Source organism: Clytia hemisphaerica, unplaced genomic scaffold, assembly GCF_902728285.1.
Source record: "Clytia hemisphaerica strain Z4C2 unplaced genomic scaffold, Clytia hemisphaerica genome assembly, whole genome shotgun sequence".
Lineage (NCBI taxonomy): Eukaryota > Metazoa > Cnidaria > Hydrozoa > Leptothecata > Clytiidae > Clytia > Clytia hemisphaerica.
The window spans coordinates 1,116,680-1,129,905 of NW_027103510.1; the positions used below are offsets into that span (position 1 = coordinate 1,116,680).

Here is a 13,226-nt window from a genome sequence, read left to right on the forward strand (position 1 = left end):
TTTACTTCTAAGAAGTGCAAGAAGACTCTTGAATGCGAATGTTGACAAAAAGATTACGCAAACGGTATAATATAAAACAACATTTTGATCACAAGATATTTAATACAGTCATATGATTTCATTTGTTATGTATGTTACATAGGCGGTTTTAGACCATGTCGAACTTATCAGAGGAAGATTTATGATTGTTGTAATTTCATTGTCTTTTAAGACTTTTAACGAGTCTTGCTCTCCTTCGTATGTTTCCGATGTACTTGCTCTATTGTCTTAAATCCGCGAATGTGTTACCTTATGAACGGAACGAGTCCGAAGCATGTAGGGAAACATCAAAGTATAATAGATGCATTCTTTTTCACCGTTCAACACTTTTGTTATCTATAGAAATATCAAAGTACAGAGCAACATTTACAATTTGAAATCACCGAATTTTTTTTTATTATGGGAGAGTTTAGATAAATAACTTGTTCCAGCATCATGAGGGGTGTTCTAATCATCCAATTACTTTTGTATTTCGTCGTAACCGCTAAAAAGGTAAGCTTTAGAGTCAGTAGCGTGGTGGGTCGACTAAAATTCGGGTTAACTGGGGAGGAAATGCTAGAAGATTTTGCTTCTGGCGCACGCTATGAAAAGTAAATATCTTTTTAAAATACCGTGAGTGAAGCGAGCACGAAAATTATGGGGTATTTTCTCTCTTTTTGGCCGAAAACTGCTATATCTAAGCGTGTAACAGAGCAAAGGGGCCCCAAAATTAGTAATCAGAGGCGTCTTTTTGCGCCCTTTGTATTTAAGGACTCCCCTTTGAAAAACCTCCACTGGGGGGAAATTTTGGGTTAACTGGGGAGGAAATGCTAGAAGATTTTGCTTCTGGCTTCTGGCGCTCGCTATGAAAAGTAAATATCTTTTTAAAATAACGCGAGTGAAGCGAGCACGAAAATTATGGGGTATTTTCTCTCGGGGGGCGTACGGTTTCACGGTATCCGGGATAAGGCTTTTTTAAACACGGGATAACGGTATTTGTGAAAAAAAACTACGGGATGACGGGATTTCAGATGACCCACGGTGACGGTATTTGTCAGATTTCAATCTCGGGATACGGTATTTTGAGTAAAATAAAAAAATACGGTATTTCGGTGAAAATCATAGAAGGACGGTACAGCCGGTACGCTGAGACATGAAACCCGTGTATTCTCACCACAACCAGAGAGTTAAAGTGTAAACGGGGCTTTATATATTCGAATACTTGTTTGACAATGTTCTTTAAATTGTGGACTACAAACGTCTTGTATAAAGATAGCATCAACAATGGTCCACACAGCAACGTTTTTGGAGGCAATTGGCAAAATGTCTATCTCTATTCACGAGAAGAAAGGTATGACGTGTTTGTTTGTGCCATCTTAAACCTCCTCTTTTAAATCTTCAGTGTGAACTACCCTATTAGAAAGGGGGAGGGGTAAAGCTTTCCCAAAAATGTAACCCAGCTGGCACATAACGTTGTTTCAACCCGGGGGGCACTCCAGGTAAGTGACCTACCGAACGTGCGGCCCTTAAGGGTAGTTTTTTTGGACTTTGGAAAGTGCACTGTAAGGGTTGATTTGTGAGCAAGTGGGAAAAAGTGCACTCTAAGGGTGTAAAATTTGAGAAAATACCAAATTTTGAGGTAAAATTTGAAAAATTTCAAAAAATTTTGCCCTGAAAAGTGCAAAAAATTTCGAAAAATTGCACTGTAAGGGTCGATTTTCAGCCAAATTTTTCCTGCACTGTAAGGGTCCGATTTTAGAGACCTGATTTTTGGCCGAAAGTACGGTCGTTTTCAAAATCGAGTGCCCCCCCTGGGTGTTTCAACGTCCATCTAACGTTCATAACGTCCATATAAAACGTTAGACAAACGTAGAAACAACGTTGTGTGCCAGTTTGGAAGGTATAAATAATAAGGCAAGGTAGATTTTCATAAAGAGGCGGGGTAAAGGGTTTTTAAAGGGAAATTTGTAACGATTGGAGACAGAACTTGTAATTTGGTAAGTATTTAAAACATTACCCGAATTAGGGAATAACTTGCATCATTATATGTACAAAATTTGTTTTGGCGAAAGTTCTTGAAAAAAGGCATTTTTCTTGTACATCTGTACATTTTAAGCAAAGGGGATTGGCGTAACGGATTGACCCATTGAAGGGGGAGTGATCCTTCTGTTACTATGATTTACCATTCCATGCACGTATCGTTTCGTCGAATATTTTTAAAGTATTTTTTTTTTCTAAGAAGTATAATCGTTTAATGCTGAAAACACCACATATTCTAGGTGATTACGAACTCAAAGCTCTTCCGAATGGATTAAAAATGATTTCACAGTCACTTAATATCATTTCTGGATTCGAGCAAGATATTCGGACCAGCGGAAACAATGTTCCAGCAGTATTAACTGGTGCTCAAGTGTTCGTGTCTACAAAGTATTTCGTGTCATTGCAGCTGACGGAATGGTCCATTACGAGACTGATTGAGAATCTTTTGTCGTTTAAATTCAACAACGCCAACTTTCTGAGCATGATGACCCTGCCTTTGGAGCATTTTCATTCCACCACGCACGTGAAACATGTTCTAATGAGTCAGCTTCAATGTGCAAGAGAATTCATGCGTGCAATAAAAGAATCTCTCAAGCGAACAAACCCTTGGTCGGCTCATTATAAAACCAGTAGAAAGGGGAGTTGGTTTCAACTTAAAAACGTTGGCAGCGCTCCTTCCGAAAAAGAAATCTTCTATCCCAATGGATAAACAGAAAGTTGAAAAATTACAAACTTGGGCTAACAATTATACGAAAGCAGTTCGACAAAGAACGGTACGTCAAGAAACAACCATGGCGAAAATGGGGACATTACCACACTACATTTACACGACAAAACTGAATGAAGTGATTGAGTCAACAAAAGCTTATCAAAGAGTCGAAAAAGATCAAACAATTGAGCGTAACCAAGACGATCAACAGAAGGAGACATCATCAGTAGAAGCAGAGGAACCAGAAAAACCAGTGGAATCAGAAAAACCAATTAAAACAACGCGACAAGAAAAACCAGAGGAACCAGAAGAACCTGATAAGTTTGATGAATCAGGCGATGAGGACGAAGTGATGAACGAACCCATCAACATGGACAATGCTCTTGACGAGGGATCTTTCTTCCTTGTTGGTCGCTCCTCGAGATTTGGTCGATCAATCAAAATTAACTCTAAATTGTTGTCTTAGGATATTGTCTTATAAGATACTGTCTGTATATATGTATTCGTCTATGGTCCGGAAAAACCTCTAAATTTTTTGGTACAGTCCAACAATTTTGAAAAGTCGAGATACCTTAAGGGAACTAATTTTGCCGGGAACTAATTTTCACTTTTTTCGTTGTTTTTCGGCAAAATCACAATCATACGGTTGATGAGTGAGCTAAACGTCTTTTGCCAAATAAGGGTCATGATATAAATCTTTGGAGTTCACATTACCAAACTATCAAGTTTAACCAAGGAACTTTCTTGGTTTTACGAAAATTCTTCACGGGATCGGTATTTTCGGAAAAAAACCACGGGATGACGGGATTTCCTCGAAAAATTTATGGGATGACGGGATTCCAGATTGCCGTACGCCCCCCCCCCCTCTTTTTGGCCGAAAACTGCCATATCTAAGCGTGTAACAGAGCAAAGGGGCCCCAAAATTAGTAATCAGAGGCGTCTTTTTGCGCCCTTTGTATTTCAGGACTCCCCTTTGAAAAACCTCCACTGGGGGGAGGGGCATTTGCCCCCTGCCTCCCTGACACCCTGTCACCACGTCACTGATTAGAGTATGTCTAAACTAGCCATAACTTTCATTAAGGTGCCACCGCAGCAAAACGAACACATATAGTTGAATTTGCGTTCAAAAGGAATGATCTTAGCCCTGCAGTAATTTTTGTTAAGAGTGACCTCTCATCGGAGACAAAATTCTTTCAAATGCTAACAAATGTGTCAAGGGAGTGATTTACAGTCTACTTAGAGTGACATCCGTGCCTTGTCTTACACGTTTTTTATAAGAAAAATTTCATAAGAATACGAGGCTGAAATTTGGCCAAAACCTAAGAATAAATTAAGAAGAATCTGAACCTCAGATTTCAGAAATTACTGAGAAGTACATGTTTCCATTTTAATTAATATTGACATTTAAAGCTGAAAAACCCATATAAATTTAAGAGCAGCCCAGCCAGAATCATATGACTTACTGGTTTTTCCTATAAAAAGCGTATATTAAGCAGATATTCGACAAGAAAAATCGGATATCGAAAATTATTCAGTCGAATATCATTAAAGGAAGACTGAATAATTTAGATATCCGATTTTTCACGTTGAATATATGGTTTATCATCGTTCACCAATTAGCAGGAAAGCATTTTCATTTTCCCTATTGCATAATTTGCATTCCCTTTGCATTCAGTCTTTCTCTCGTTTTATGGCATTTTCGAACGTTTTACTATCTTATTTAAGGATGTCAATTTCATTGTTTTTTCTCTTCAATTACAAAACGTTCGAATTTCCTTTCTCTTTTGTTAGAAATAACTTTCTTATTATCTGTTTTTATATATGTGACATTTAAATAATTATTTGATCAAAAAACTATTTTCTTTATCCTCGCCGATGCTCGCTGCTACAGAAGAGATATTTTGCTATCGGATATCTAAAAATATTCGCCAGTGCGTTTTGCCTAGAGTTGGACGATAAATCTGAAGATACTGCTCTTCATATGTTATTTTACTAATAGCGAGGTTAAGCAAGAAGCTATCTATTACGTACGGAATCTATTACGTGAGTTTTTCACGGGCTAGAGCCCAAATCTCAAGGCTAACTCTGTCCTGTGAAATTTGACCTGTACGTCGTATTTTGGGGAGTGGATCTATTGCGCGAAATTCTCCAATCTCACGTAATAGTAGACTTGTAAACTAGTCGGTTATTACTTATAACCTTTTAACAAAACTGTCAATCAAATAATGTAAACACTAATTAAATATTCAGCGCGCGTGAGAGAAAAGGAAAATAACCGACTAGAAGCTACTTCCAACGCCTTTTTTTCTTCACCTAAAATCGTAAGGAGAGACATACAGATTTCTGTATGTCTGACCCGTGCGGGATTGCATTTATTTTTCTTTCTGTTTATTGTGTTTTTGGAAATACTCATTTATTTATATGTTCCCATGCTTAATATTACTAAGAAATATCATTTAGTCAAAAAAGTTGGATGGATTCTCAAAAACCTAAAAAAGGGTTATAAAATTAAACAACGTTTTTTGAGGGAAGAAGCTTCTAGTCGTTGAAATTCAGAAAAGACCTCACCTCTTCGATACTTTTTTTTTTTTGGCGCTTGATTTTTTGTATATGGGTCTGTTTTCAACGACTAGTTTACTAGTCTAACGTAATAGATATCGATTAGGATATAAGCATGATCCACGGGAAATTTGCCTTCTCGGGTGAAAAGGCATGTCCCAAATATATTTTGCGTGACGCACACCGCTTCCCATTATTCATTAACTTTCATATATAGCTCAAAAGAATCTTATCAACAAGAGGATTTCGAAAAGTGCTGGGTCAAAAATTTACATCAAGCCAATCTCAAGATATCGGCCAAAAACTGATTTTGACGTTATAAAATACATCGAAAAAACACGTCAAAAAGACAATTTAATTGACGTCATTATTGAAAAAAGCCGATAATTCCGATTAACTTACTACAATGACATGCCTTGTTTCAGTTATCTGATATTCCGATGGCGTATTGGCGGCCGCCCACGCTAAAGCTCTAAAGGAGCGGGCCAATATACCATCGGAGAGAAATAGTAGTCATCCATTGATGTGCCGACATAAGTTTAGCCCTCATTTTCGGGGCCGTGCTGAACGCTCAAAAATTGTTTTTTTGAGATCTGGCGCCTCAAAAAGACCGTCAAATCACTGTCGTTAGTTACCACGTCATGAGTATGTCGGCAAAAATTACAAACAACATGGCTGATGTAATTTTCAAAAAATGTGTGCTGTTATGGTTGTTTATGGTTTCTTTTGATGGATTTTTTGTAGTTTAACTGTACTTATCACTCCCTGAATATTAGTTTTGGTATCCAGTGTAATTTCTGTATGTGCACCAACCCAAAAAATGTGTTTCTACCACAGAAAAGTTGATAATCATAACTTTTGTTTTTGTTTGTTTTGATGGCTGATTTTTTATCAAATTTTATACCATTCAAAGACCAAAGAAACTAAAGCAGGTATGTTCCTATGGGCTTAGGCTTTTATCAGTAACTTCCATGTTGTTATCTATCTTAGACCGTCCTCTAAATATAACTGTTGTCCACCACCGGCCGACAACCGACAAACCGACTTCAGTGTTCCAGAACTGAAGTTTTTTGGATAAAATCTTTATTAAGCTTAGTTTCCACTGTGTGATAACATGTGATAATGTGTGACAGACAGCCTGTCTGGAACACACTATCACAAAATAAAATTCTATCTCATAGTGGAAACGTTTAAAAAGAGTTTTTATCACGCGTTATCACACTGTGACAACGTGTGATAGTGTGTTCTTGGATTGAAATGAATTTCAATCCAAGAACACGAAAATTGTGTGAGATAACGTGTGACAAGAAAGTTCAAAAGGTGCCCCGACACACCTGGTGTATTCTACGTCACATTTCTTTGTTATTTCAATTTTCCTTTGTTAAAAATATAATAGAAAGCAAATTCCATAGTTTGCTATCACAAATTTTCCCTCTTTCTACGAGCGGATATGACAGATGCGTTTCCACTAAACAAAATTTTATCTCAAGTTTTTTGTCACACACTATCACACACTATCACAAGTTATCACACAGTGGAGACCAAGCTTTAAACTTCACAAAAGTGTTCATTGAGGGTTAGTATTCATTTTCTATAGCTTTAGTTTTTCTTTTAAGCTTGGTTTCCACTGTGTGATAACATGTGATAATGTGTGACAGACAGCCTGTCTGGAACACACTATCACAAAATAAAATTCTATCTCATAGTGGAAACGTTTAAAAAGAGTTTTTATCACGCGTTATCACACTGTGACAACGTGTGATAGTGTGTTCTTGGATTGAAATGAATTTCAATCCAAGAACACGAAAATTGTGTGAGATAACGTGTGACAAGAAAGTTCAAAAGGCGCCCCGACACACCTGGTGTATTCTACGTCACATTTCTTTGTTATTTCAATTTTCCTTTGTTAAAAATATAATAGAAAGCAAATTCCATAGTTTGCTATCACAAATTTTCCCTCTTTCTACGAGCGGATATGACAGATGCGTTTCCACTAAACAAAATTTTATCTCAAGTTTTTTGTCACACACTATCACACACTATCACAAGTTATCACACAGTGGAAACCAAGCTTTAGTGTTATTTATAGATGCTGATTATGACTTTTCTCTTCTTTCAGGCTTTTTTGTGTACAATGTTATTTCTATTTTGTTTTTGCTTCTGTGATCAGTTTAAAGAAGGAAAAATACTTATTTGAGTATTTCTGCATGTCCTCCTTGTGAAAAGAATGATAATATTTTGCACGATTCCTTCTCCAAAAAGTTTTGTATTTGAATTTATTTCGTGAAAAGTTTTTCCTGACCCAAATTTTGTCGGCCATGACACCTTCCCTGTCCAAATTGCACTCGGGCCCATCTTTCTAAAAAATTACGCGGTCAGGCGAAATTCCGTAATATATTTCTTCCAGATGTAGTCTAGCAAGCTAGACGACTAATTCAGACATATTAGAAATAAAGCAAAAAAGTAAATTTTAGTCGTCTAGAAACCTTTGTGCACTAACTCCAAACAAAAAAAAAAGTGTCAATATCGCAATTAAAATTTTTTCCCGCTCAAAAAAAGTTCTTGAAAATAAAATGTGTGTGGATTTGTGTGTTAAAAATGTTTCATTTGAGTTGATTTTATTTTGAGAGTTTGTTGTTGCTTGATAAATTGTTTTTTCGCTACGCAAGTTTCTGCGTAGCTAGGCCCGGTATCTTTAAGGCTGGAACACCGGATTCTTCCAGTCGTTTATACAAACTAAATCCCGTATCATTATTTGTGTTTATTATTAGTATTACATGCATTATAAACGACTCCAGTCTATTCCAGATGTTGAAAATTTTCCGACCTTCAGAGCTTTAGCGTGTCGGAAGAAAATTTCTACATCGGGTGCCAGATAATGTTGGGAGAGGATAATTACAAGGTCTCAAAAGAAGGTTGTCTACTGCTCATTCCGACATCGACTTTTAACCTGACTGAAATTCGAGCCGTTACTAGCAACCCTGCGGGGCCCAAGGCGCCGAGTATGCACCCGGCACAGTGACAAGCCGTTACTAGCAACCCTGACCCTACCTAACTGTTAGTTAATCAATTCCCAACAACAAAACCCCCGGAAAATTTAAAATGTCGGAATGAGCAATAGACAACCTTCTTTTGAGACCTTGTAATTATCCTTTTCCGATAATGTTTCAGCCGAGTTACGGATATTGGGCTGAATCGTTTAGGATCAAAAATCATCCGAACTAGTGTATATGTATAAGAATTGCGAAGCGATCCAGGCAAGTCACTCGATTCGCAAGTTGCAAGCAAAATATTTATAGGGTCACACAGTAGAAATTGTAAGTTAAAATAGATTCATATCATAATCAATTCGTAAATGTAAACCCCGTGAAACCCCGACAACTGCTCAGGTTCAGGAAGACCGAGCCTCTTTAGAGATACACTCAAACGCTTCAGGTGTACAAACTTACGACGTTTACTTCTACCGATTTGAGGAAAATTATATGATTTTTTTTCATGAATCGTTGTGAAAAGTTCAATAATCATTTGTCCGCCCTGAGCCTTGAGTATTTTTATTTCTTAGTTTTTGTTTTAGACTCGTTTTACTTCCGGTTTCCAACTCTTTGCGTTCAAAATCGAACTTTCGAATCTTTCTAATTTTAAATTTCGAACGTTCTAATAAAAATAACATTCGAAAACTTTTTTCCTAACATAAACACCCCTGTGTCATAGACCCGCTGGAAAACTTGGCAAAAATTTCGTCCCGGGAGGGAAAATACCTCTCTAGCTTCTTCAAAAGGTCTTCCTTGCAAAGAGCCCAGAGAAACTAAAAAAGTTTGAGATTGAGACAGGGATGTGAAATACAGAGGATTTCAAGACTAGAATTTAATAGAAATAAGTTGACTTATGTCTGGTTATGTAGTTTCAAAATTCAATAACCATATTAATTAGGAGTATTGTATCATTGCATCGTAAATTCTGAAAAATTTAACAAAGTTCTAAAATTATATCTAAATTATTAGCGCTGTTAAATCCCGAGATCAAAATAAAGAAAAACCAGATAAAGAAAACTGAGATATAGAAAAGTATTCTTCAACGATTCTACTAAGTAAAACCTCTAAATTTTACTGGCTGTGATTTTTTTTCAAAGTTGGGAAACTCTTATCTTAAGTTTGCTGGAGGCAAGTACTTGGCAGTCTTTTACCCTCTTACTCGAGTTGTTGACAAACAGGAGCAAACTCTTCACATAAAAAGTAAAAAAGTAAAAAATCTGTGACTTTTTTCTCGGCTGTAGCACAGGAATTTAAAACAGTTAAAATGCATCCATAAATATAATGTCATGTTTTGTTGTTGTATTTCAACATTTTACAAGTTATTTCCATTAATTACCATTACCAACAATAAAATCCTTTATAATACAGTCACATGTCAATGTATGTTCTATCTGACCATCGATGCAAACAAGCAACCAAAGATCCCACATCATCGAGGGTCGGTCAAGCCAAAATTTCATAAACAACGACAAACAAACATTTCTCCTTCCACTGAATGAGGAATAAATTCTTCCAGGTTAGCCATATCCAAAAGCGCAAAATATTTTTGTTCCCATCAATTCAAAACATACAAAAAGTCCAGTGATGCTCACCCTCGCGAGCCAGGGCCGATAAACGATTCTGCGACTTAAAGAGGCCAGTACCGTAGGAATTGGAGGAATCGTTTAGGGCCCTGGTACTTTAGAAGAGAAAATATCAAGAATCTTGATATTTTTCGACCTTTGGACTCTGGCAGCTTGAGTGTGGGCAATATGTTGCGAAGACAAGTACAGCCGAGCTGCGAGCACACTTACTAAAATAATTTATATCAAAATGCTGTAAATAGTTCTTCTCCGTATGACCATTTGGCATAGGAGAAAAGAAAATAATGTTGATTTGGACATTTGGAAGGGAAATGCAAGTAGAAAATGACTGTGTTTGTTGTTTGGAATAGAGAATGGCTTTCCTCTGTCTTTTAATGGTTTTTTACTGGCTCAAAATAAATTAGTAGCCTTGCAATAAGTCTCAACTTCCAATTACTGTTTTTTAAATTTGGCTCTCTGATATGGATATTTTTTTGTGGTGAAGTTTTAGGGTTGGTGCAGAAAACTGCTGTGAACTGGTCTTAAACAGTTAAAGCTATAAATTAACTGGCTTTAAACACACTCAGCAAATCTAAAGAAATTTCAACCTTGAAATTATTGCTTTCTTTCTCACTTTTAGACTATGTGAAAAATAAATAAAACATTTTCAACAGCTCTAATGCTTTGCTGCTGACTCTGCTGATGCTGCTCATCCAAAAAGTAGCCGATAGAATTTTTATATCCAGCCTCAAGAACGTAAACTCCAATTGTCCACCCATATCATGTCACCACAGCTGGGAACGATGAACGACAGTGACAGTAGCAGTAGGATGAATTCAATCAGATTTTTGTACAACAACATAATGTTTTTGTGTGTAAAAACATGAAAAGTATCATGTCCTCAACATCATCATTGCATCTTGCTTTTGTGACTAATTGGCTGATTGGAATAAGCATGAGCTATAAAAACTCTGAGAGATTGCACTATTTGTTAGCCCTGGTTTTCCAGGATGCTAAATAACTAAATGCATTGCTCAGTCATCAGTGTCAGTTGAAGTTAATTTTAAACATTTGGCCACTATTATGATGTTTAACTGGTTTAAATAATAAGAAAGAAAAGATTGATGGACACTTTATGGACTGTGTAACAATTAAGAGTGAAAATGCTTGATCTCTGTTACTTTCACTTCACTGAAAAACAATTATTTAATGAAAAGGGACAATTGGAGATAAAATGGTGAAATCAGCAAGAGGCAAAAATTGCGAAAAATAAGAATTTGGGGAATACAATTACTTTGGAGAGAAATTATTTTGGCAAGGAGCTAAATAAAATAGAATTTTTTATAAATGTGGTTTTGAAGAGAAATCCAATTTTTAATTTTGGCAAAAACTAATTTGGGCAAATAGCACAGTATATAAAGTGGTTCTTTTATGCTAAAAAATTAGTGTTTCAAATAGAACTTTGTTGTTACTTAGGGGCCGTCCATATTGTACGTACCCACTAAAATGTCAAAAATTGAGTATATATATACCCCTCCCCCTATAGGCAAGCAGATGCAAATAGCTATACCCCCTGGTGAGTACGTACTTTTTTCATTCACACCCCCCCCCTGGCTGAAAAAAAATCAAATTCAAAAGGCTTGGGTTTTCCCCTTTTCCTATGAGAGATAAACAGCTGATATTTTGTAAGGAACAAGCAAATAATAATTCTCTTTTTATTCTCTTTCAACCAATTTTACAAGCAAAAAAAGGGCTGTGAATTTTTTTTTCCGCGTACTTACTTTTTCTTTCGAAACCCCTCCCCTTCCCCTTCCCCTCTGTACGCAAGCATATGCTTTTGAGAAGACACCCCCTCTCCCCCTTAGTGCGTACGTACTATGTGGACGGCCCCTTAGGAAAATCACTGGAAATTTTAATTCTGGCAAGAACTTATTAGGGGACCTTATTATGGTGAGGCAGGGTGAGGAAGCAATTCTTTCAATTTTGGCGATAACTAATTTTGGTGAATTTTGTTCTGTTACTACATCATCATTCATTAAGAATTTATTTATTTATTTAGAGAACACATTGAATTATGTAAAATACCCATTTGAAATTTTATGAACATTTTAACGCTAGCTATGAATCATTGTATAGAGTTTGGAATTAAATTCTAATTAATAAGAGTTTTCTGACTAGTAAAATGAATTTGATATTCTTGTGTGAATCTTTATACGTGCCATTTTTAAGATTTTTCTTGTGAATCTTTAAACGATTTTCAACTCAGGGGTTTTGATGATAAAAACATGGCGTAATAAGTTTTTTAGAGATTTGGCAGATGATCAAAAGAAATCTGCAGGAATACATTTTACATGAAACTTTAATAAACTTGGAACATTTCGTTTTATTCAATTAACAAAAAAAGTTAGAAATATTTACTGGTCCTATGAAAAATGTTCATGGGAAATGAAAAATAATATTAGATTTGTTGAAATTTCAATATTAAAAAGCGGGTCGATTGTAATCAAAGACTACCTTAAAGGAATAAATTATGACGGAAATAAATTTGGCGGATTTACCAGGAATTCCGCCATACGTCTCAATTAAATTCCCGCCAAATTTAATTTATCTCGTGTATTCTCCCAATTTGTGCTATTTCAGGCCTAAAAACAGGTTTTTGCTTATTTGGTAACAATTTTTGGCCAAAAATTTCCTTCAACCGCCAAATTAAATTCTCGCCTAATTTCTTTTTTCTAGCAATCTGCCCAATTAAATTCCCCTCTGAAAAAACTTTTTCAACACCCGCCAAATTAAATTCCTGCCAAAATTTCTTCCTTCAAGGTATTATTATCAATTTTGTCAAGTCTCGAGAACAGTGAAGGTAAAGTACAATAATTCCAAATTTTATTTTTGCCTTTAATGGTTCTTAATTTTTGATTGAAAAAAGTTCCAAAAATTAATCTTGTTTTATCAGTCCTTTCAGCTTCAAAGTATCAGATGCTTTAAAATGAAACAGCTTTGCTCCAAAGAAAATGTGACATTTCAAAAAGAAAAGCAAGATAATGTATTCAATTTTTTGTAGTAAATTCTCAATCATTTTGTATCAAAATAACAGAACTGAACTGAAAAGACTATATAATCTTAAAGTTCTATTCTGGAATTTTGACCAAAATGTATTGATTGCTATCTTTTGAAACATGTCCAGAAATATTCATCTATAAAATAATAAATTTGACACTTAATACAGCTTATGAAAAAAAATCTGTCATGTACTTAGACTGTATTCCTATTTGATTTTATCCTCAAAATAGGTTAAAAACTGAAGAC

The 13,226-nt window shown here is 35.8% G+C and overlaps 1 protein-coding gene across 1 annotated transcript in view; it reads left to right on the plus strand.

Annotated features, from left to right (window-relative positions):
- Positions 1–361: 361 nt before the first annotated feature.
- LOC136799105 (uncharacterized) overlaps positions 362–13,226 on the plus strand; it is a 25,157-nt gene continuing 12,292 nt past the window's right edge. Inside the window, exon 1 of the mRNA XM_067055791.1 lies at positions 362–531. Within this exon, the coding sequence (XP_066911892.1) occupies positions 475–531 (57 nt within the window). The 5' untranslated portion in view covers positions 362–474. The remainder of the gene's footprint in view (positions 532–13,226) is intronic.